The 24,752-nt window shown below is 48.7% G+C and overlaps 7 protein-coding genes across 7 annotated transcripts; 5 read left to right on the top strand and 2 right to left on the bottom strand.

Moving 5' to 3' along the window:
* Positions 1–1,255: 1,255 nt before the first annotated feature.
* FOXG_22363 (uncharacterized protein) lies at positions 1,256–2,553 on the top strand (the record flags this gene model as incomplete). Its single annotated transcript, XM_018402771.1, has 4 exons — positions 1,256–1,438; positions 1,499–1,762; positions 1,819–2,051; positions 2,103–2,553. The coding sequence occupies 4 exons, from the start codon at positions 1,256–1,258 to the stop codon at positions 2,551–2,553; spliced, it is 1,131 nt and encodes a 376-aa protein (XP_018256814.1).
* Positions 2,554–3,448: 895 nt separating this feature from the next.
* FOXG_16195 (uncharacterized protein) lies at positions 3,449–4,381 on the top strand (the record flags this gene model as incomplete). Its single annotated transcript, XM_018396275.1, has 1 exon — positions 3,449–4,381. The coding sequence occupies one exon, from the start codon at positions 3,449–3,451 to the stop codon at positions 4,379–4,381; it is 933 nt and encodes a 310-aa protein (XP_018256813.1).
* A 2,074-nt stretch (positions 4,382–6,455) lies between these two features.
* FOXG_16194 (uncharacterized protein) lies at positions 6,456–9,048 on the top strand (the record flags this gene model as incomplete). The annotated part of the gene is made up of 2 exons (XM_018396274.1): positions 6,456–6,653; positions 6,754–9,048. Exons 1-2 carry the CDS (start codon positions 6,519–6,521, stop codon positions 9,046–9,048), a joined length of 2,430 nt encoding a protein of 809 aa, XP_018256812.1. The 5' UTR covers positions 6,456–6,518.
* A 493-nt stretch (positions 9,049–9,541) lies between these two features.
* Positions 9,542–12,183, bottom strand: FOXG_16193 (uncharacterized protein). Its single transcript, XM_018396273.1, has 3 exons — positions 11,784–12,183; positions 11,005–11,729; positions 9,542–10,949 (listed from the first exon to the last, which is right to left on the bottom strand). The coding sequence occupies exons 1-3, from the start codon at positions 12,149–12,151 to the stop codon at positions 9,583–9,585; spliced, it is 2,460 nt and encodes an 819-aa protein (XP_018256811.1). The 5' UTR covers positions 12,152–12,183; the 3' UTR covers positions 9,542–9,582.
* Positions 12,184–15,565: 3,382 nt separating this feature from the next.
* FOXG_16192 (uncharacterized protein) lies at positions 15,566–16,271 on the bottom strand (the record flags this gene model as incomplete). The annotated part of the gene is made up of 3 exons (XM_018396272.1): positions 15,566–15,649; positions 15,718–15,903; positions 15,987–16,271. The coding sequence occupies 3 exons, from the start codon at positions 16,269–16,271 to the stop codon at positions 15,566–15,568; spliced, it is 555 nt and encodes a 184-aa protein (XP_018256810.1).
* A 1,606-nt stretch (positions 16,272–17,877) lies between these two features.
* On the top strand, positions 17,878–18,357 carry FOXG_22362 (uncharacterized protein; the record flags this gene model as incomplete). The annotated part of the gene is made up of 1 exon (XM_018402770.1): positions 17,878–18,357. The coding sequence occupies one exon, from the start codon at positions 17,878–17,880 to the stop codon at positions 18,355–18,357; it is 480 nt and encodes a 159-aa protein (XP_018256809.1).
* Positions 18,358–24,228: 5,871 nt separating this feature from the next.
* On the top strand, positions 24,229–24,511 carry FOXG_16191 (uncharacterized protein; the record flags this gene model as incomplete). The annotated part of the gene is made up of 2 exons (XM_018396271.1): positions 24,229–24,232; positions 24,303–24,511. 2 exons carry the CDS (start codon positions 24,229–24,231, stop codon positions 24,509–24,511), a joined length of 213 nt encoding a protein of 70 aa, XP_018256808.1.
* Between the last annotated feature and the right edge of the window lie 241 nt (positions 24,512–24,752).

The following is a 24,752-nucleotide window of genomic DNA, read 5'->3' as shown; positions in this document are numbered from 1 at the left end:
ATGACTATACCGCTTGATATCATGCCCATCATAAAGCCGGTCTCGTCAAAGTTCCAGATATCATCTGATCGGATGCCATATTTCGCACTTATGTCCTCTACGAGCCTGAACAAATTACGAATAGTGATTGGATCTTCGCATTTGGCCCTCTGATAGTCATATTTCCTCTGAAAACGCGTCTTGAGCTCTGGTTGCCGCTTAATAAAATTGGTAGCCCAGCGCTTGCCAACTGGTGATGCGTCACGATCAGCAAGCAGTCGATTCGCCATTTCCCCAACATCGCGATGCCGGGAAGAAAATCCTAGTGAATCTAGGTCAAGAATATATTGAAACATAATCTGTTCCTCTAGATCACTTAGTTTCCGCTGTTTTGGAACCCAATCGCAACGCGCTTGACGGCCGATTGATCGGTGATGGAGGGTTTCAAAGTGGATATCACATATCTTTGCGGCTCGTCGCAGACTTAATTTAGGGTCTGCCTGGTAGGCCTAAAGTGCAAGAATGATTTTAGCCTCTTGACTAGACTGTGGCATATCATGTGGTCGTAAATTGAATGATTAGATAGAAAGTAATGTATATGAGGGATTTTTGTTTCGCATGCTTATCATGTACGTTATTTAAAAGGGTAAAGCTTAATAGAGAAGTAGATATGGTGCGGCGTATCATAGCATCTACGAGAAGGCCTAAAAATTCTTTTCCGCAGAGCATGCTCATAATGAGTTCGTCAGAATGCAATCCGTTGGCATTATCCCTACCTTCATCAACTCTGTTAAAGTTCTAACCCTCCCAGAGGACGGGCGAACTGGACAGGGTCGTTGTGACTATGGTGGATATTATGAAAGGTGAGGGGATCGAGCCTTTATGCAAAAAAGCAAATAAAGCAACCGGCTTCCCTCTACGGAATACAAGATCAGCCTCCAAGGGTTCAGATGCAGGATACCTCAGCTCCCAGTTTCATCAAGGGGGGTTAGTGAGTCGCATCCTTGAAGCAATGACCCAATAGGATGAAGCCCCGCCACAGAATGTCCAAGCGGGTCACATTTTAAGGTTCATCATCTCAGACACTTGCCTTTTTAACAGACATTTTGCACAGTGTAATAGTCCATCCATGTCAGCCCAACGAGAGACGATATCTCCTCCTTTTCTTTTGCAAGCGTAGATAAAAATGCTAATTCCCGTTAATTAGTTAAACTCCCTTGGATTCCGAGTCCTGGCCTCAATGCGATACAAGCTTTACTAATCTTTACATGTCAAAATGTCTAGCCAACTCGAGTTATCAGACGTCGAGTTCATGACAAAAGGCTATCGGAACCGAACAATCCTTGTCTTTTCAATATGCTTCCCTTTGGCTATGTTGACCGTTTCTCTACGATTTTTCAGTCGTGTCTTGGCAAAAAGTCCCTTCTGGTGGGATGACTGGTTATCGCTAACTGGTCTGGTAAGTTTTTCGCATGCTATCCCAGTCGAGGTTCGCGAACTGATACGTCTTTCTTTTCAGTTCATGACGGGAGGGTTCTGCGCCTGTGTGTTGTCATGCCTCCCCAGCCTTGGTCTCCTTAGTGGCGAAGAGCCCATCACAAATGAACTCTTGAGCCATAACGCCAAAGGAGCATACGTCGCCGAGATGTTCTATTATTGCAATCAAATCAGTCTCAAGTTTTCTATTCTAATGTTCTACTGGAGAGTCTTTGCGTCATCAACCTACATCCGAAGGTCTATCTACTATATTGGAATGTGCATTCTTCTCTGGTTTACTTCCGCGGTCAGTGTTCACTCTTTTGTCGCCATTTTTATATGTTATAGCTGATTAAAGAACAGTTTATTGTCTCTGCTCTTCAATGCGTCCCAGTACACGCAAACTGGGATCCGATCGCGAAACAACAACCCGATGTAAAATGCGTCGACTTGAATGGGTTTTTCTTTGGCACTTCGATTCCGAATATTGTGGCCGATTTGGTTCTGGTTGTTCTACCGATTCCGCAAGTATTACAACTCAAGATTACACTCACACAAAAATGTTTCGTTATTCTGTTTTTTATACTCGGTGGCTTGTGAGTCCCCTTCATCTACAGATCATTGCTGCCGACTGACTTTGTCGCAAGTGTTGTCATCACGTCCATCATTCGACTAGAATTAATTACCAAAGTCGACTTTGGAACCTTTGCCGTCAATTGGACAGTCGACAACTCAGTTCTATGGACCATTGTCGAAAATTGTTGCGGCGTTATCAGCGTCTGTCTCCCCTCACTCCGACCCATCATTAGATTCATACCATGGAAAGCCTTCCAGAACGCCTTCACACGCAGCTACAGTGCAAGTCACGAGTCCAAATCTCAACCAAAGTCAACAGCGAGAACGGGTACGAATCTTTTCGAACGATCGCGCCAACGATCTCAATGGAGTCAGATTGAATCGACAAATGAGGGCCAGTTGGAGGGACATGCTGGGATTAGGAAGCACACGGAGATCGATATCAGCTCAATTGAGATGGCTTCCTTGTCAAACTCGAGTCAAGTGCGACTTGCAGGGGTCGAGGATAATTACAAGCAGTGATGGCAGTTTTTAGCTGGTGGACTGTAATATCAGAATCAGTATAGTAGAGTTTACATGATGGCAGCAATTTCAACAAATGAAAACGTGTATATACTGTTTGACTTTTGATGATTCTTGATAGCACTGTGAAGAAATGCCAGCATTCGATCTCGTATAGCTATCCATGTCTCTTGGAACCAACAGAAAGAAAGATTGAAAGCCATCAGAAAGTGGTGTGCTATTGGTTCTGTCCAACTTGCTGACAACCCGACTGCGATCCCTGTTTCAGCTGCTGCAGAAGACACTGTCCAACATGAAGAGCACTAACGAACTCGCTTCCAAAACAGAGGGTGCAAGCTTGAACTGACCAATAACCGTTGGATTCAAGTCATGCCCGAGTCAGATAAACCCCACTCACCCCCCTCCCCCGGCACGTCCCAGCCGATGTAAAGCCTCACACCAGGATTGGCATCCCAGACATGAGTGTAGATCAATACTAAGATAGTCTGTAGCGGCAGGAGTATTTGCCTTTTACACTCCAATTCCGTGCCATCCAATCTTTACGTTTTGTGTATTCCTTGTCATAGTCCCAGCCATGGACTCGAATGTCCTTGGAGGAAATATTGAATTTTTGGTCTCACTCGAAATACTTATGCTACTATTGGATCACACCCTGGACGGTCTTTGAAGGGTCCTGGTCCAGGTCACCCAGAAGGGTCTGGGTCATCAAGAAGGATCCGCCTCAAGTATCCGTACAAGGATGAAAGCCTCTTCATTGCTTTTTCTACTTCCCACCTGCTCCCCTTGACTTTTTGTCCCGTTCCTCCCATCTTGTCACTTCCACCTGTCGATCTCCGTGTCACTCACTGCACATCATTCGACCGGTAACAAGCAAGTTCGCAGCCGAAACTCAAAGATGAAGGGCCTTTTCCTCCTCGCCAGCTTCTTCCAAGCGCTTCATGCGTCAGTCATCAGAAGCAAAATCGATGCCTCAGCCACGGGTTACCCACTTGAGATTGGTCAAGTAAAGACCCAGGATGGGATCAAGCTCAATTATACTCAGGCTGGTCCCCAGGGTGGTCAGAATCTGCTGTTTATTCCGGGATGGCGACAAACTGCTGCGGAGTGGAAAAAGCAAGTCAAGTACTTTTCTGAGTCTGGCTACCGCGTGACTGCGTACGATATGCGTGGCCATGGCGAGTCAGAGAAGCCTGACTTTGGTTATCGACTGAGTCGCTTTGGAGCCGATCTCAACGACGTCTTGACTACTCTCAACCTCCGGAACGTGAGCATCATTGCCCATTCTATGGGTTCATCTGTTACATGGGCTTTTTGGGACCAGTACCCTGAGGAGCGTAAACGAGTCGACCATTTCGCCATCGTTGACCAGTCATCAGTTCTCGTTCGTGATCCCACATGGACAAAGCAGCAAGCTGATACATGGTCTGCTGCCCTCTTCACGCCAGAGCAGACCTACACCTTCGCTCATAATATGACCCTCGAGACCCCTCCTTTCGTCAAGTCAATGTTCTCTCCTCAGATTTCTGAAGCAGACTACAAGTGGGTGCTTTCAGAGAATCAAAAAATGAGCGACAAACACGCCGCCACATTGCTCATCAACCACGCCTTTGCCGACTGGCGTGATGTCCTGCCGCGCATTGATATCCCGTCACTGATCATCTCTGGCGATATTAGTATTAATAATGCTTCGGGTATCGCCTGGGCTGCGTCTCGGATCCCTGGTGCGAAGAGCCGAACTTTTACAGCTAAGGAGAAGGGAAGCCACTTTATATTCTGGGAGAACCCCAAGTTATTTAATCAGGTTATTGAAGAGTTTATTACCTCTTGAGCTACAAACTAGGTTTAATATCGTATGAAATTAATAACATAGTTCTTATCCTAGCATAGTAGTTATTTTCTTTTATTACATTGATTCCCTAACTAATACCGTTAACGTACACGATAAGCATGTGAACCATCCAAGCATGTGAACCACTTTTCCCTCTTACACCTAACTTTTCACTTAATCAATTGATTTATCAACCACCAAGCATGTCAGACCCAAATTACGAAGCTAGAATACTTCTTGCCCTTCAGGCACTTCAAACTAATCCTAAATTAAGCCTCCGATGCGCTGCAGATATATATAAAGTTAATCGCATAACCTTAAGTCGCCGACAGAATGGTCTCCAATCTCGACGCGATTGGATTCCAAAATCACGCCGTTTATCAAATCTAGAGGAACAGATTATAGTTCAGTTTATTCTCGACCTAGATACGCGAGGATTTCCTCCCCGACTGCGTGCTGTTGAAGAAATGGCCAACCGACTGCTCGCTGACCGCGATGCGCTACCTGTCGGTAAGCGCTGGGCTCATAACTTCGTCAAGCGGCAACCAGAGCTAAAGACGCGTTTATTTCGGAGATATGACTACCAGAGAGCCAAATGCGAAGATCCGACTATTATTCGTGGCTGGTTTAGGCTTGTACAGAATACAATTGCAAAGTACGGTATCCGATCAGATGATATCTGGAACTTTGACGAGACTGGCTTCCTTATAGGCATGATTGCAAGCGGAATGGTTGTCACAGGCACAGACAGGCGTGGACGACCTAAATCAGTGCAGCCTGGAAACCGGGAATGGATTACGGTCATTCAGGCGATTAATGCGGCAGGCTGGGCGATCCAGCCGTTTATCATCGGTGGGGGCCAATATCACCTCGCCAACTGGTACCGAGAAAGTAACCTCCCAGCCGATTGGGCTATTGCGACAAGCCAAAATGGCTGGATCGATAACGAGATAGGACTTGAGTGGCTAAAGCACTTTGATCGGTGTACAAGCAACCGATCAGTTGGTTCCTATCGTCTTCTGATCCTCGATGGCCATGAAAGTCACCACTCTGTCGATTTTGAGAGATATTGCGAGGAACATAAGATTATTACACTTTGTATGCCACCTCATTCGTCTCATCTACTCCAGCCTCTTGATGTCGGGTACTTTAACCTGCTTAAAAACGCTTATGGTCGAGAAATAGAGCATTTGATCAGATGCTCTATAACACATGTTTCTAAGACCGAGTTCTTCCCGGCCTTTTATGCAGCGCATCAAGCTACTATGACCGAAAGAAATATCAAGTCAGCCTTTAGAGGAGCCGGGCTTGTTCCTTTAGATCCAGAAAGTGTGGTCTCAAAGCTTGATGTGCAGCTGCGGACTCCGACGCCTGCTGAAGAGGTCGCTAACCCTTCAACCCCTTGGGTCTCAAAGACGCCAAAGACCGTGCTTGAGGCTGGCTCTCAGTCTGAATACCTTGAACGACGAATCAGAAGACATCACAGTAGCTCTCCAGAGTCGGTTATTGAAGCTATGAAGTCTCTAGAGAAGTCAACAAAGGAACGTATGCATAAGATTACCTTACTGACAGCCAGGCTGGATGATGTTCAAGAGGCAAATAAGATACTAAGCCGGTGCCGAAGGGCAAAAAGAACCCGACTACAGAAGGGAGGAGTAATGACAGTAGATGAAGCAAGGCAGGCAATTGATCAGATGGATGTTGATGCGCAGGTAGTTGCAGAATCGTCAAGAAGTAGTGGTCAAAGAAAGTCGGTCGGACCGGGGGTTCGGCGCTGTGGAGTGTGCGGTAAGCCCGGACATAATGCAAGAACGTGTCAAGTAGTAATTGGGATGTCTGGGGAAGAATATAGTGAGTAGTTTTAATTGATTAATTGATTTGTTGTGTTTTTATGATGATATCTACCTATATGGTGTAAGAAAAGTGGTTCACATACTTGGATGGTTCACATGCTTATCGATGGTGCCCGCAATTACGTCGTAATTCGCTCCGACCACGTGACGACTTATCCCCCGCAAAAAGCGGCCCGTGAAATCGTGTGCGCGGCGCCTGATAAGTGCTTTTGATAAGTTCCCCGCAACTTATCAGGCCCCAGACAGGAAACAAACACCACGTAGAAAGGCCTTGATCGACCGAGATGGCCGCAGACGACTCGTACACGGCCGCAGACGAGCGTGCCCGTGCCACCCGGAGGGCGGGCCTTCAGGCGAAGAAGGACGAACAGCCGGCGAACACGGCACGGAGTTATGCTGCGAAGCAGCGGGAGTGGAAGGCGCGTTCCCCCGGCCGCCGCCCTCTCTTTTCCCCTTTGCCCTTGTCTCTTTTTTTTTTACGTAGAGTCCCATGGGCGGCTAACAGACGAGGACTTATAGGCCTGGTGCCGTACACCTCGGGCTGCGGCAGACGGCTCACTTTATAGCTGGCCCGACGGCGAGCTCGTAACTCCAGACAAGCTAGCAGCGTGGCTCAAAGAGGATATCCTCTTACGACGCGTTGCCCCGCCGCAAAAGAAACCACGGGCACGGGGTAAGGGCAAGGGCAAAGGAAAGGCTGTAAAGTTACGGCGGCAGCTCGAACAGGAGCAGCTCGAGGCCGCGGCCCTGGCAGAAGCCGAAAGCCTAGCCGAAGCTCTAGAGGTCCCCCTGGCCGAGGCCGCCGAGCTGCTTGCGGACGACCGCGAGGGCTACGTGCCACCCACGGCCCTTGCGCCGGCTGCAGCAGACATTGCCGAAGGATCTCTGCTTACGAGGGGCACTATCGACGCCTATATCGCGGCCGTTATCGAGCTCTGGCGGCTCCAGGTAGCCCACGGCAACGCAAACACGGAAAATCCCCGGGGCGCCGCCGTACGAGGCTTCCTTGAGCAACGCGGCCGGCAGCGGGGGAAGCACGACCGCGCCTCCTTTAAAGACCGCGGGACTGACGGGATCCAGGCCGGCTATTCACCCGACGAATGGCTCCGGGTCCAGGATCTCCTTCTCAGCGGGGCCGCATACATGCCCCAAAACCTCCGTACGCGAGTTGACCTTCTATTCGGCCACTACTACCTCTTACGGGGGGAAAACCGCCGTAAGATGGAGCTTGCAGACCTGTCTCTACTCGACTATCCGTCTTCAGAAGGCCCGACCCCCTGTTGCTGCCTCGTTACCCTTTTGCGAGACGGTAAGCTAAACAAGACGACAAAGAAAGAGTTCATGGGTGCCCTCCGGCATAAGGACCCGTTGTTCTGTACGCAGGGGGCCTTAGCACAGCTCTTCTTCTGGCGCTGGCACGTCGCCGGCGAGCCGTCCCCGTCCTTCCGGCGCCGCCAGGACTGGTATCGGATCAAGGTTCTTGTCGGACGGGACCGCGAGCAGGAGCTCTCGTACCCGACGCAGCTACAAGAGACCTGGCGTATCTTCGGTGCTGCTGGCCTTATGGCGTCAAAGAAGACGCACCTCCCGCGCAGGGTAGGCGCCCAGGACGCGGAGACCCACGGCACATCGCTCGCCCAGATCTTGCAGGCCGGCCGCTGGAACCAGAACGTGCTCTGCCAGGCCTATCTTACGCGTCTACCGCGCCAGTTCATGCGTATTGTTGCCGGCTTCTCGGCGTCACCCGGGGACTACTTCCTCGCGCGTGCGGCCCACGAGCCCCCGTACGTCTTACAAAAGCAGCTCTGGCCGTGGATCGAGGAGTGGGAGCCTCGCTTTGAGGCTCGCGCGCGCCGGCAATGCTGGGCAGAAGGTGGCCTCGACGACGACGACCTAGCCGCCGACGGCTTCCTTAAGCTTATGCGGCGCCTGCGCATAGTACTGTTACAGGACCTGGCTGTATTGCAGCCTCGCTATCCGTCGCTACCCTTCTTCGCCTACGCCCCTTTTAACGGGCCCGAATGGGATGAGTTCGCCGTCGCCGTTCGCTCTGACGCGGTAGGGGCTACGGGGCCGTTAAGCCTGCTCGTACAACGCGCGCTGCCAGAGCTTAGCGGTGTGTTAGAGAGCACACGCGAGGCCGTCTTACAGAATAGCCAGCGGCTGGCCATCCGGCTAGAGGCCCGGCTAGAAGGAATTCAGGACGGCCTCGATGCCCTCCTCCAAGGCAAGGTCCCTGTCACCTTTACCGGCCACTTTGGAGCCGGGCCAGCAGTGTCGCTGGCGCCGGCGCCGGCGCCGTCGACAGCCCCTACCTTGAACTTCAATACGGCTCCGGCTCCGGCTCCAGAGCCTCCAGTACCAGGTATGCCCGTCGTTGCAGCCCTGGCCAAGGTCTTTACAGTGCGGGATGTCTGGAAGGAATGGGAGGAAGGGATTGCAGGTCAGCCGGCCGTACGGGTGCTAGAAGAGACGTGGGGAAGCCGCTGGCGCCCGGGGAACGGGATCAGGGTGCAGTTCTGTCGCCGGAAGGTGATCTGGGATGAGCTCTTGGCCCGCACGGCGTCCGGCAAGAACGAGGAGGAGGCAGTTGCAGAGCTAGAGCTCTTACGCGCCGGCCGGAGCTTGAACCGGCTCGTCGATGAGCTCAAACAGCGCCGCCGGCGGGGCCAGGGCCAGGGCAGGATACGGGTACAGGTAGGGACCCCCGTGCCCGATGACTCAGGCCCGGGACCAAGGCCGACTCGGGGCCAGGGCCATCGGGGGCGCTGGGCTCGGCTAGGGAGGAGGCGGACCGCCCCTCGACGACGGTAAGCTGGCTGTCAGGTAGGATCTTTATATATTTATAGCTATAACTAGTCCGTATCTATCTATCTATCTAGAAAGCGCATTTTTTTTTATTGAATCTTTTTTTTTTCTTTCTTTTTTTTTGAATATTAAGGAGCAGCAGGATCAGTGCATTGCTATATCGTAGTCCTTGCAGCGAAGCCTGGCCCCCCAGCCGCTGCACACGCAAATATCTCAGCGCCCGCTCGTCTATACAGCATCGCTCTTGAACCAAACGGACCGCTCAGAGCGTAGCAGTCCTCCAGCCCTGAAATTGCATCGATTTGGCTCCTAACCGTCGAGAAATTCGTGTGCGCGGCGCCGGGCACTTATCAGATGGCAGTTGTGTAATCACATACGATTTCCCGAAATTACTCCGCAAAGCGACCCCACGATCAGCGCTGCCCTCAAATCAAACAAATCAAATCCGGGGTCATATTTGAGATATTTGATAACTCTCAAGACTGGATTTGTTGTTTGAAATATTTATTCAAATATTTCAAATATTTCAAATCTGACTCTCTATGCTTCCATGCTAACATCTCCAATCTCCCATTGGACCTCCTCCCCCCCACCTATTGTCGCCCCTAGCTTCACCGCACCATGTCTGACCCAGTTCTTAAGGCATTGTAACTTCTCCAGCGTTTCCGTCGTCATCGAAAGCCTCTGCGTCGTCAGCGTTAGCTTGGCTAGGCTGAACGACCTCTCGCAATCAGTCGCCATCGCCGGTATCGCGAGTATATCGAGAGCCAATTGGCTGATCATCGGGAATTGTCCCTGGTGAGCCATCCACCACTCGATTGGATCCTCAGTCTCTTGCGGCTCTAGCCGCAGATACCGCTCAAGCTCACTTCCCATCACCGTGGTCTTCGCTGTCCTGCTTTTAATCCATTGCTTGAACACGCTAACTTCAGTCGTCGTCCTTGGTACGCTTAAGGATGTCGATGTGTCCATGATCATCTTCTGCTGCTCATCCACCGGCCGGTTGCAGTGGTACCAACGGTCCAAGTAGTCAGACAGTCCAATTTTGGCATCCCTCACCCACACAAGCTGCTCTTCCGACGCCCAGTTCACCTCCAGATAGTTCATGCCGAGTGATGGGTGGAGGATGATGGATGCAGCGAACAACGGTGAGTCTCCAAGCTTGGTGTAGTACTCGTTTAGTTTCTGCCAGGCAGTCATGATGGACAGTCTTAAATAGTGTCGGTGATCCTTTCCCATGTCATCGATTCCTAATGATCCTGATGGCTTGCCTGATCCATCATCGCATTGTCTCGAGCCACGATCTGACAAGGGGCCTTGCCTGGACTTTCGCGGATGGATATCCGTCTCGCAATCCCTAAATCGAGCAGGAAGCTGCCGGTTACGGTCTGGTCGCCCTCGAGCCAGCTCGGCCTGCGAGTTGGTGTCCTGCCCCCCTGCCTCGTCTGGAACGGCATGATGGAACAGCTTCCGATCCTCTAGGTGTTCCAGCAAGTACTCCATACCCGTCATCACTTCCCAGAGCCGTCCGTTACCTCCTTCGCTGCCCCAGCCCTGCGTTCTCATAGTCTGTAGATAGAATGGCTCAAGAATAAGTTTGATTTCTGCCAACAGTCTCCAGTCATCTCCCTTCAGCATGTCGGCCTCCGGTAGCCATTTCTCCACTTCTGGGTGGACCAAGAACGCCCTGATGTCTCCCTGCTTGACGAGCGCTCGAGAGATCATGAGATAAGTGGAGTTCCATCTCGTATCGTTATTCATTACGACCTCTAGCTCTGCCGTCGACTCACTCGCCAAGAGGTATTCTTGTGCTTCGTCGTTCTCGCGTGAGATCCTTTTGAAGAGCTCACACCTCTGAGGGGAAGATCTGATGAATTTGACAACATTGTGGAGCTTTCCCACCGGCCCTTTCTTTCTCCAGTGTCGTAGGTCATCCTCGCGCCGGCCGAGAAGATCAAATACCTGCGATTTCGGCCTCGAAAGACTCGAAATCTTCGCCGTAGAGAAAGGCGCGAGCAACCAGGTTCAGGATATGCCCATAGCAGCGCATACGTCTGGCCCGAACGTCCGCCAGACTCATCTCTGCGTCGAGATCTCCGTAAAAGTTCACGAGACAGCTGTCGTTTGAAGATGCGTTGTCCGAGATCACGGTTCCGACTCGGTCCTCTATCTTCCATTCTCGCACAACTTGCCCGAGCGTCACCGCAAGACTTTCTCCGCTATGACACCCGAGCTGGCGACGGAGTGCCAATAGGCGCGACTGGTGCTTGCCCTGGCGGTCAAGAAAATGAGCTGTGACTGCCATAACAGCATGCCGATTAGGCGATGTCCACAGGTCGAACCCCAGATGGATTTTAGTAAGGGCATCTGAGAGCTCCTGCTTGATCTCATCTTTCTTAGACTTGTACGTGTCATCCAGCAAACGGCCCATCGATTGCCGGCTCCATGGTATCTGGTCAGCTAGGTGAGGGTCAAGCTGCCAAGCGAGCTGCTGAAAGAATGTATCGCTGAAGAAGGAAAAAGGAACATTGGTGTTGATCAGAAGTCCCAGGCTCAGTTCTCGGATCATCTTGACTCTAGCACGCGGCACGGCGCTGTACTGCAAGCGTCGTCGCTTAGGCCGTTCAGATTCATCGGTTGACAGATCTGGATCAGCTGCTTGACTGCTCTCGAAAATCCTGTGAGACCTGGCGTTGGTCAATAATGCTCAAGCTCGCGACGTCACATTCACATTCACATACTTGCGGAGATGGTCCGCTGCCGAACTCGTAGCAGCAGCGGCGAAGAACTCAGGCTGACCCTTCGCGTCACACAAACGACAGGCCCAGTAAGGACTCAAAGGACTATCGTTAGTGTCGATCTCAACAAGAAAAAATCCATGGCGCTTGATCCAGCTCTTCCGGCCCTTCGAGCCCTTCCGGGACAAGGACTCTTCCAAAACATATCGTTTGTTCCTCCACACTGCTCGCGGAAGATCTGCAACAGTATGGTGGTCTGGCAATGCCGACTGCGTCGTCAGCTCGAATTGACTCGCCAAATTCCTCGGTGGTCGAAGAAAAGAAAAGGCAGAGGGTGGAGGCGAAGGAAGCATGATGTCGTCGGATTCCATCGGGTTAGGCGTCGACTCGTGGGAGGAATGGTACGCGTTGAAAGGTAAACAAACTAGCACCGACGCGACTTGATGTCGCGAGGACGGGACGTAAAAGTTAAGGAGCTACTTTCTCCCCCACCAGCCTGACCGTGGTACTGGGGTAGGTCACTAATGGAAGGCTTGATGGATGACTTTGATTGGCTGGGGTCGCTCACCAGCCAGGTTCCGGGTAAGCTGTGAAAGTGCGGTCAACGGTCTGGCAGCATGGACGCTGGATGGCATATTGTGTATCAAATATATCAAATGTTATTTCAAATCGAGGATTTTGTATTTGTTTGATTGAAATAAAATTTTGGCATATTTGATTGATTTGTTTGGCAATTTGTTTGATTGGATTTGATCTGGGGGCTGCGCTGCCCACGATAAGTTTCTGCTTATCATGTACGTTAGTTGAGGCGTTTCAATATTTAATGGTGGTGATCTGATGTACTCGCAACACCTTCTGTTGGGTTGATGCGCTTGCATCGATGAATCAACAGACTCACTAAGTGCCATGTGATATTGGGCCGTTGCATTGGGATTAGATTTTCAATTGCTCCTAGTTTGCGAAACCATGCAAGTCCCATTTTGCGCGTGAGCTCTCGGTGAGGCTCCAAGGACATATGATTATGATCTGACGTAGCATGTTTCCGTGAGGCTCGGCTCCAACACTGGGGCCGGACTTTTAGGGTCTCTGGTCAGGTGCTAAGTCAAGTTGTGCGTAAGCTTTTAGTTTATCAGCCGCACCACCTGCAAGTCACACACCAGGCTGACTGGGTCCATTCGGAGAGTCAGACAAGTGTTCCATGTATCCCTGGAATAGGATAGAATTGATCGTTAGTTAATATGTTTTCTAAGTCCACCGCGAAGTTGATATCGGAGTTATTGTCCCAATGGTGCTTTTTATTATATTACGATATTAAATTGTCAGTGGCTGGTTGAAATTATCAGTGATAATTGGTGGTGTGCAGTGCGGGGATATGTTGGGCTTTTTTGGCCCGACAATTTTAGAACCGGTCTAGCCGCAGTCAACCAGGCCCTTAGCTGTATCTCGCCTGGCGATTGCTCCTTGATCCTAGCGCCACCATGCCTCCAGGGACTTCTCTTTTGTCACGAACTTTCATTCTATTTTGAATTAGGATGACACGGCAAGCTTTCTTGCGAATGTCCATCAACCATACCAGTACAGGAAGAAGCCCTGAACTGTAAAAGCCTCCGACTCCGTTTAAGTGGAGGACGCCTAACAACAATCCAGCTACAAGGCCTGCAATAAGCCCAGAAAAAAAACATATATTACTCGAAAATGCACTGTTGTCACAGGTTAAACAGTCGAAAAACCAGGATTGTAGCAGGTATATAACGTGGTCTAGTGTGTAGAAGTTTAATAGAATATAATAGGCCAAGCTAGACAACCAAGCTCTATTAATTACCATTCAGCATTAATGTCATATCTCCCTCACTAACTCAACATCAATTGTTCGAGCTAAGTATGATGGCCTGCAGGCAGGATATGAGTTAAAACATGCCCTTATTGTCTGTCGTGGTACCACCTATGCTTATTAAGTATATTGCATGTCAGATATGTTATACTTTAAAATAAACTCTGTAGCTATGTAGGACTCCAGCCTTATAGTGCCCGGCTTTTTAAAATATTCAGTAAATCGACAGAGTAGAGTGACTAATCCTACGCTGGACAGTATCTTCTAAATCAAGGAATGTCAGAGCTATAGAGCAGTACAAGTCCACAAAACCTATTCGTAACCTCGCATCCATACCGGTACCTCCAGGATGTCATCGCCCCTCTTCACCAGCTTCGCTAGCTCCCATATGCCTCTGAGCTTCTATGAAACTACTGGGGATGATCAAAATTAAATCTGACCCAGCGTTAGCAAAAAACTTGGCAAACTCGGGGCAATCACTCGGCGCTTGTCCACAGAGGCCGATCTTATATCCCTCTTTGCCGGCCAACTCAATTATTCCTGTAGTCATTCACTTGACAAGCTCGTCTTGCTCATTGAACATATCGGCCCGCTTGCTATAATCACGGTCTATAACGAGGGCAACTTGGGTAAGCTTAGTGAGGTCATTAGAACGGATAAAAGAGTCGTCGAAATGCTTAGTGAAGCTACTGGTCAGGATGATACTCTATGGAATCTCGCACATAACATAGATTTTGAGCCTATTTTTACCTGCCTAAGCCCGTTCTCGGCTATGACGTGCAGAACCTTTCTCGTCTTCTTAATGGCTCGTCAAAGGGGTATCATATCCATCGCATTGGTGAGACCTATTTCCCCGATAACGCCCTTGATGGTTCGATATTTGAGGGCAAGGAGTGGTGAGTAGTAACGTGAGACTTGAGACAGCCTATCACTGGATTATCCTCTTGATCTCAAACTCGGCACCGCCTATAAGACGAGTGTAGCCTTTTACGTTGAAGTCGCTTATACAAACAATGGCCGGCCTGTGGTAGACAGCGGCACATAGAGTCGCAAGGCTGCAGAATAGCTTATTGACAAAGTAGTCAGGCTTATTCTCATACCTCACTATCAAGCACTTAGTCTCTCACTAAGCCTCTTTGTCCTCAAGACAGTTAATATGAATAAGAACCATGGGATAGGCTTAATAAAATTACTAATAAAATTGTTAATAACAAACTACATACAGGACCAATCCCATCAAATAAGAGTTTCCACCAGTGCTAGGCACATGACGGGTTGGCAAGATTAAGCATGACCTTTATCTGTACTAGAAACAGATTAGATATTTCTTGTGCAAACAATGAAATTAGTGGGATATGTGGTGATATGGTTAATTTTAAAGCAATCCCAAGAATTAAAAGAAGCAAGTACCCGAAAATGTCAGTGATAATAAGTACCTGATCGAACGCTAATAGAATTGAAATATTACACTTATTTATCCGACTTCGCTGTTTATTTTGCGTTTATGTTGCTGTACATTTTAATTGATGAATTAGATATTGAAAAAAGTCATATATACTGCCACGATGGCTCTCGTATTTTATGATTTTCCTTTGTATGACTGAGTACCTGATGCATCAGTTACATGTATGAGTCACCTAAGTATACCACGTTATTGACTCAATCTGCTGTACTCTGTACTCCTTCCAAAGTTTTGATTATGATCAGGTTATAGCATTTCCCTCCAAACACAAAACAAACTTGGATATTGCCGGCTGTAGCTCTTCTTGTGGCGAATTAATCCGCATGCCCTCCCTCAGGATAGACCGAAGTAGTAGGCATCATAGTCTAAACATTATCTGTCGTGCCATTATCCTGTTCAGCTCTCTGGTTATAGCTGTGCGCTCGAGAATCACCCCTTTTAGTGTAGGAACCATTAGTCTACCATCCAAGTGTCAACATGTTTCAAGAGTACTTACTTGGTAAGCTTTTCAGCCTGATGCTTGATTTCTTGCTTTGTCTCGTCGATCTTAACATAAGTACGGAAGACATATACCCCCTAGAGATTGTTGCGTTAGGTTTTTTCGACTTTTTAAAAGCAGGAATGAATACAAAGAAATGACCTACAAGGATGCCACTGAGAAGATGCAGGAACCATGCGATAAACGAAAAGGCCAGGACCGTCTTCCACGCCCCGCAACCCGTCCCGTTAATGGTAACTGTCCCAATGGGCCCGACTCGCCAGAAACGACCCCAATAGTAGCCCCAATAGTCGTAATACCAACGTGCCGAACAAGCGTGACCACCAGTTCTCTATAAAATAAAACGAACATTGCTCATGATTAGTATATGGTCTTAGTTATGCGGTGATATGAAAATGGAAGGGGGCGCCATACAGTCTGAAGCAGGCAGTATGCCACGAGCCACATGACAAACATCACAAAGTCAAAGGGAAACCCCAAGAACATGTCCTTGAATGGCGGACAGAAAAGGATGGAGTAGATGATACCAAGGCACGCGACGACGATGCCATAGATAATCCGTCCATCGGCATGCACTTCCGCGATGCTGATAAGGTAACAGAAGCGCGAGAGAATCCCTAGCACGATTATAGCGGAGGCAAGCTCACCAAGACGGAGCAGAATAGAAATAGCTTTATGTGCAACACCAGTTCCTACCATTTTGCAGTGTAGCAGGAGTGATTGATTGGAAAGATGATGTTGTACGTTACTTCAATTTGGAATCGTTATGTGGTAGGTACAGCTAAATGATCCTGCCGCTTAAATTAAGACGAAAATGCAGGACGAACAGTGGTATATATACTTAAGAGGCGACTGGTTAACTTTTGCATATGATATCACCATCACGCGACAGTGTTATTAATCGGTAGATTCATTGTGTCCAATCCATGTGTGGTACGAGTTGTCATATCATATGGCAGACGGCAATAGCCGCTACAGAATTGATAGATTAGCGAGAGGAGTGGAATTAAAGTTTAGGACAGAAGTCAGCATGTTCTGATAACGGGTCTGGACTGTTCCTCAGCTAAAACTTTAAAGTGCCAGTGTTATGATGAGTCATTGACTGCTGGCAGCCGTAATTCAGGGTTGTTTGACTATTCCCTATTCTGGTGCAAAGAATCTTGGTTGGTGTGGCATGCAAAGACACACATAACATCACGCAACCGACAGATTCCTTTGTAACATGTTTTTGCTGTAATTCTGTCATCGGTATGTTCCTCCTTCCCTGTGCAATTCCCATTCCTTACCCGGCTTCTTTATGCGTATACGTTAAGAACCGAATTATATATACATTCCTTACAGCCTTTGAGAGTTGTATAGAGGAATAGGTCCCCGCATGGTGGGTGATTATGTAGAGCGTACTCACGGGCCAGGTCAGTAGCTTAGCATCCATCCAGGAATTGTTTGTCAAGTACCTAGAACTTGCAAATAGTTCCTCGAGTGCAGGTGAGGCGTTTTCGTTCGCAAGATGTACTTGATGGTGGGCCATCACGATCACAAGCAAAGATGACACTCGACGACGCGGGACAAATGAAGCAATACTAACAGTCAATGAAGGAAAAGCATAACACACCCTTTGGCTTGGGCTCAACAGGCTCTGCTGAAAATGATCGGGTCATGTTCGCTGGGTATCATGAGGCAGTAGAGGCAGGCCGACTACTATCGGAAACATTGTCTGCAGGCGGTTCCAAGGGGATCGAGATATGCTAATTTTCTAGTTTAGTCTCTTGTTCAGCCTCTTTGCGTGGTTATTCTTTTCAACTTGTGAAATCACCCGCCATCAGGAGTTGACTAACAGCAGTCTATAGTCTGTCTACAAGACAGGTTTGCGAGTGGGAGAGTGCGACTTCAACATATTCCAGAAACCCTTTCTTGACCTCTCTCTTCACTATACAGTATCTTCTTTCAAGCGCAAAATACAAGGAAGCTGGGGTGTTCGTCGTGATCATGACGTGCTTTTTCAAATTGACTAGCTATCGGACCTCCCTCCGAGCAGTTTTACTGGACGCCACCCTTGCAATTCGCCAGGGATAACGCCACATGGATCTCGCGCGTTTTTTATTGGTCAACTTGTTTTGTTAGTTGTTGTCACCCGACGATACGCTCAAGTTGATACCACTTTATGTAGAGATTACGGCACTTTGTATATTTGGCTTGTGTCCATAAGTATGTGGCTTCTTATAATTTTATCAACACATTCGGGTCATCCGGACTTTCTGATTTATTGCAAGCCCATTGCTCTGTGGCCTGCCAACCAAGTCTTGAGATGAACCTTCACTATATCTGCCACGAGGCTGACACAGAGCCTCCGAGGAGAGAGCCGAATGGGCCTTTGACTCGTCCTGAGGAGGCGAGCAACCCATCGAATCAACAACCCCTTAGCAAGAATATTTCACTTCATGTTCCCGACGTTCAACTTCAACGTCAACTTCGATCAGCATCGCGCAAATCAAAGAACCGAAAACGTTGTAGCGCAGCTCCCAGCAATCAAGAACACGCCCGAAAAAGCCATAACTTTGTCGAGAAACATTACCGTGCCCGACTCAAGGCGCAGTTTGAAAGGCTCCTCGAAGTTCTGCCAGCGGCACAGGCACGGAGCCTTGCTGACAGGGATATCGCAGCCAATCTTGGCCAGGTTCTAAGCAGAGGACAAATATTGGATATGGCAAGAAATCGAATCCTTGAGTTGGAAGGAAAGATTGAGATTATACTGAAAAAGAGAAGAGATGGCTATCACGTATCATGACGGACATAAGGCGAGCGATTTATAGTAAGGGTACAGCATGAAAATCTTATTATCGTAATCGTATGGTCTTAGAAGGAATTTGATTTTATTCGGGACTATCAGATGGTTTTAAGAGCAATTAGTCCACGACATTAAGCATATATAATAATATAAAATATGAAAAAAAAAAGGCTACTTTTCAAAGCGCGATCTATGGTCTTGCAAGAGGTAGACTATCGTTGATCGTGAGAAGGTAACCAATAAACTCATATCTACAGCTTCAATATACGTATATATATAACTTATAGAGTAACGTACATGATAAGCGTGCGGGATAAACATTTCTCAACATTACATCTAACGTATATAATAAGCGAGTGCACCAACCAATGTTGTTTATATTGCGCAGTAGTGCTAGGTGAAAATATATATTTTTGTATAACTTGATTGTTCATTAGTGAGATGAGAGTTCTTCTCAGGTTTATATCTCTAAATGATTTCATCTAGGACTTTAAACTTTAAATCTAGGACTTTCAGACTGTTAGTCTGAATCCTGAAGGGAAGGGGGATCCCCGGATTTTCCAACACGCCCCCATCCACCTTGTCTTCAGGGCACAGAGTCATCGTGGACTTCAGTACTCCAAATAATACGACCTGCTTCCTCGATCGGACATGCACTGACTCGAATTGCTTCTAGAAAGTGGCCATGGCTGACGGCGTTCAATGGTTTAGTGAGTCCGTCTGCTACCTGCTCATGTGTGCTGACGTATTGTACATCAATATTCCCGGCTTCAACTTCTTCTCGGATATGGTGCTCGGTTAACGGAATGTGCTTTGTCCGTTGGTGAAGCTCAGGGTTTCTGCATAGCTTTAGGGAACCCTGATTATCGCCGTTCAGTGGGATAGGCATATGTAGCGGAAGGAACAGTTCAGAGAAGAGGTTCCTAGTCCAGGCTAATTCTCTGGCACACTGGGAGAGTGCTGTATATTCAGCCTCGGTAGTCGATAGTGCCACTGTTTCGTGCCGTTTGGCCCTCCATGAGACTGTAGATCCTTCAAGTTGAACAAGCCATCCAAACGTCGATCTTCCCGTAACAGTGTCGCCTTTCCAATCCGAGTCGGCCCAAGCTGTGATGCTCCAAGCGGATTCAGGATCTTTCTTGACGCCCCCAAGCACCAGGCCGTGGTCCCTTGTCTGCTGTAGATAGCGAAGACCTCTTTTGATCAATCGTGAATGTGCTGGTGATGGATTCGACATGTATCTTGAGAGTACCGAGAGTAGGAAAGCTAAATCGGGTCTGGTTTGGGTCATTCCATACATCAGCGAGCCGGTTTTCGAGCTATAGTCTTCTCGTTCTTCTGGAGAAGCCGAGTCGCCATTGTCTCTTGGTTGCAGTGTCGAGAGTGAATTTCGCTCCATCGGGGTCTTGACCGGTCGGCAATCTTCCAAGCCGAATTTCTTCAGTATTCTGGTAAAATATGCATCCTGGGAAAGGTAGATCAGCCTTGAGTTCCTGTCTCGGGTTATTCTTACTCCAAGAAAATGGCTGGCGGGACCGAGATCAGTCATCGTAAAGATCTCTCCCAGGCGGGCTTTGTACCCTTGGATTGCTTCCTTGTTGCTGCCCATGATGAGGAAGTCATCCACATATGTGATGATAATCACTCCCGTTGTGGGATTGTGATATACGGCCGTGTCAGACGTTGCTTGTCTGAAGTCAAGGGATTCTAAGGTCTTCTTCAGCTTCTTTTGCCATTGCCGAGGCGCCTGTTTGAGTCCGTAGAGGGATTTGATCAATTTGCAGATCTTCTCAGTTGAGAATCCTGCCGGACGGTCTTCTGGGTGTTGATCGAAATACTCGACAAGTCCTTCCGGCATTTCGATAAAGACTTGTTCATCGAGATCCCCTTCCAGGAACGCCGTCGACACGTCCATCTGCTCAATTTCCCAGTCAAGACAGGCAGCAACGGTGAGGAGGATTCTCCAAGTCGCCGCTTTGGCAACAGAGGCAAAAGTCTGGTTGTAGTCAAAGCCGAACTGTTGTTCAAAGCCTCTGACCACCAGCCGTGCCTTGAACTTGTCGAGGTTGCCGTCCTCGTTTTTCTTGACCTTGAATACCCACTTGACTGTAAGTGGCCTATTGTGAGCTTGGGTGCGGTCCAGCATGCGCCAAGCTCCTTTCTTGAGGAGGCTGCGCAGCTCACTGTGTATTGCTCTGAGCCAATGCTCCCTTTGCGGACCTTGAAGCGCTTCAGTCATTGTTTTGGGCTCAGTGATCACCTCTTTTCGGAGATCGGGCAGCTTAGCTGATGTCATGGATGTTGTCGTCTGTCCATGCTGAGGATTATGCACCTCAGCATGCTGAAGATTGTTCACTTCAGACCTTTGTGGGCTTGGAGTCTTTGTCTGCTCCGTGACGGACTGTGGCCGGCTTGAGATGGGAGCTCCGTTCTTGCGGATTTCCGGCTCAACATCATGCTCAGTTTCGGTCAGGAGTTCTGTCTCCCCAACCTTTTCGTAGAATTGTACATTTGCAGAGCGGACGATCTGATGTCCCTTCCTGCGAGAGGGCACCCAGCAGGTGTAGATCTGTGAACCTTCCATGCATAGGTAGATTCCAGCCTCTCCTCTTGGGCCAAACTTGTGTGATCTCAATCTTCGTTCCTGCGGTATGTGTATCGTGACTTGTGAGCCGCAGATTCGTTCTCCGGACAGATCCGGCTTGTTGTCTTGTCCGGGAAAGGCCTCGTTGAGAAAGCTTTCCATGGGAGTGAGGCCATCAATTGCCCTGGTGGCTGTCACGTTTGTCTTGCGCACCATATCTTCCAGGACCAATGGCCAGAGCTCTATCGGGATTCTTTCCGACTCCATGGTTGCTCTGACTTTGTCAAAGATGATGCGGTTAGAGCGCTCAGCAACTCCGTTAAATTCAGGAGTATATGGTATCGTCTTGATGATCTTGACGCCGTGAGTGTACTCGAGGTTCTTGAGAGACGCACCATAGAGCTCAGAGCCGCCATCCATCTGGATTGCGTACACTCGGATGCCATACTGAGTTCGTATCTTGGAGATGAGCTGGCCTAGGAGTTCCGAAGCCATCCCCTTCCTCGTGAATGTGTAGGCCCATCTCATTCGATGCCTGTCATCTGTGGCAATCATTCCCCATCGTTCGCCTCTAATGCCCGGTGGATTGACTTTGAAGGTGTCAACATGAATGAACCCGGCCCTGGAGGCTCGTTTCCGTTTATTTCGCGGAGTCCATCGTAGGGCCTTTGCGATGTCGCAGGCGAGGCAGTAATTGAAAGGCTGATGGTCGTGGTGGCCGTCACAGTACATTCCTTTGGTCATTTTGGCAGTCTGTGACACCTGATATGCGTTAACATGGCCGAGTCTTCGGTGCCAAAGGTCGACATTCAGGCATTGATTTGATGAAGCAGTGTGGTGATTGCATGGTTCTGGCTGGAGTTCCCAGGCGGCCTGGTTTGAAACAGTAGTCTTTCCGACCTCAGTGTTCACGTACAGACCGTCCCTTCCTATGCGGAGGAGACCAAAGACATCTCCTGTTGGGTCATACATGTCGTTCCCGTCTATCCAGCCGCCGTTCTTGTATAGCCTGAGTCCTGACATGACATTTACCGGAAACTCAGGGATGAACAGCGTGTCTTTGAGGTTAATTGTGACCTGCTCACCCCATTTGTTTATGAAGCAAATTTTGACTGTCCCCCTACCGAATGGGTACACCTTCCCACCGCCCGTAACGAGGACCGTTCGGGTTGCAGGCTGCAGTTCTGTGAATAGGCTTTGGTCGTTGCAGATGTGGACTGACGAACCTGTGTCGAACAGCCATTCTGCGGTTGAAGAGATGTTATCAAGGGAGACCTTACACGTCTCTGTATTGTCCATAGGTAGCTCGTCTGAGACGCTGTCTTCAAGGATCAGAAAAGATCGCTCGACTGTCATATGATTTGATTCCTTGATATGGAGATTCTTGGTGTTGTCCCGTTGAAGATCATGCTCCATGAGTTCCTTGGCGAGGCGGACTGCCCAGTCAGGTCGCTTATCCTTATGGGCAAACCAACAATCATTTTCGTGATGTCCTCTCTTCTTGCAGTTCGTGCAGGTATGTTCCTTGTTCTTGCCGACCCGATGATTGGTTTCCTGGCTGGATTTGTTCGTGGCTCGTAGGTTCTTTGAAGAGCCTCTCCTCCGGCCGCTTGCCTCTTGCTTTCTTGCGGTCAGGCCCTTCCTTCCGGTCTTTTTACTGTGAGCCCAGTACGTTGAGGCAGTGCCATGACTATCATCATCATCTGATGACCTGTTTTCATCAATGAGATCTTGCTGCATTGATCGTAGTGTTGGCGGATGCTCCGAGCGTAGGAGAGCGCGCTGTCTGGCAGTCCAGTCGGGGTACTCGTTCTCGCAGGCAGTCAGATAAACAACCTTTTTGAGGGTATCTGAGATTGGTTCTTTCTGCTCGAGGAGAAGTTTGACGAGTCGTTCAAAGTCGACATTAAATTGTGGAATTGTCTCGTAAGAGCTTGTTTTGATCCGGATGAACTGGTAAAGTGTTGTCTGCAGAAGAACTGGGCCCGTGCCAATACAATAGGCCTGGAGAAGGTTGAACATCTCCTGGGGATTCTCAATCCCGACTAGTTGACTAAGTGCTTCTCCAGTGCAGTTACCTCGGATGGAGACGGCAGCTTTTGCCGCCCTGATCTTTTGATCCATAGTCTGCTGTTCCTCGGGAGGGTAATCACCAAAGACAGCATCTTCGAGACCATTGATTCGAAGAATGGCCTTCTGAGCTGGGCAATATTGCTCCCAATTGGAGGGTCCGCCTAGCTTGAGCTCTTGCGGAAGGAAAAGAGTATTCTTTTCAGAGATGACCGTGGTACTGTCATACATTGAGGATGGTGTGTGGTCTTGACCTGAAGCACCAGGTCGCGACGATTCGGATGCAGGCGATACTCTGATTGTGTTGCGGGTTCGCATGGTGGAACGTGGGGCTCGTCGTGACGTCATCTTGAGTTGAAGTTTGGTTCTTTGATTCAGAAGAGAAACCCGGTGTTTGCTAACCCGGGCTCATAACCTGTTGTTTATATTGCGCAGTAGTGCTAGGTGAAAATATATATTTTTGTATAACTTGATTGTTCATTAGTGAGATGAGAGTTCTTCTCAGGTTTATATCTCTAAATGATTTCATCTAGGACTTTAAACTTTAAATCTAGGACTTTCAGACTGTTAGTCTGAATCCTGAAGGGAAGGGGGATCCCCGGATTTTCCAACAGAAAGTGGATGTACCAAAGGACTGCTAGTAATTTACTAAATTACACACTTTTCGTCCGTGCGCTATTCATTGCACCCATTACAGGTAGGGCGTCGCAAGTGGATATTCGCAGGGGTGCTGACTTTTAAACAAGCATTCATTGGCTCATGAACAAGCAACAGGGGTACCGTGCATTTTAAACGGCTGCTGATTGGTTGCTTTGAGGCAGAGTGGGGAGCACACTTCAGTGTCTACTTACCCTATATACTCTTCAATGTCATCTTTTTACCCGTTACAGGTCGCTTCAGACAGAAAAATATTAATTTCTTCAATTAAATCAACTTATGGAAGCTTTCGCTACAGTATGGTGTCCTTTTTAGTCCACGCACTGCTACAGTTGGGAGGCGTTGCGTCAAATTTTGTTCTTTTGTTCTTTTCGAACGCACAGGTCAACCCTGACCCCTCCGACCATCATAGATATGTATTTGGGGAGTTGCCGTGGCGGTTTGGGGCACTTGGCAACCCATGGAATAACATGGGGGATGGGAGAGGGATTGAGAAAATAGCTTTCCATGAGAAGTATAGTGTTGTGGTGAGAAAGGTCGGGGAGAAGAGGTGCGATGAGATGGGTAAGTCATTTCTCTTGCGGCATATGAGTTGAGTTCACTGGGATGCTAAGACAAACACTGACTATTGTAGCTGCACTATTGGACTTTATTATTGACTCGTTTCGTTTTTCGGAAGCGGCTATTGAAAGCCAGAAACAGCCACGACCGAGTAGCGCAGAGTCTCTCAGAGCTCTCATTGGAAAGTCCGAGTTTCTTAAGATGAGAGCCAAATGGCAAGAAGAGACAGGTGAGCCGCCAGAGTCAGCACAAGTCGGTTTAAAGCGGCCAGCGGGGCAGTAAACTGTCAAGGTTTAGGCTGCAGAAATTCCATAATTGGGTGCAGGGTAATTCTCCATTTCTGAGATAAATATGCTTGGCTTGAACTTTGCTCGAAGCTTGATCGAAACGTGGGTATATCGAAAAGAGGGGAAGCGCATTTGGCTAGCTCTCTTTCAAGCGTACGATTGGTGGAATGCAGGTGCGGTACCTGTGCCGCGTCACCGGCATTCCCAACCTCGTGTTGGGCTACGAGACTATGTCC

This window comes from Fusarium oxysporum, chromosome 6 (genome assembly GCF_000149955.1).
Source record: "Fusarium oxysporum f. sp. lycopersici 4287 chromosome 6, whole genome shotgun sequence".
Lineage (NCBI taxonomy): Eukaryota > Fungi > Ascomycota > Sordariomycetes > Hypocreales > Nectriaceae > Fusarium > Fusarium oxysporum.
This window is presented reverse-complemented; position numbering and strand designations above follow the sequence as displayed.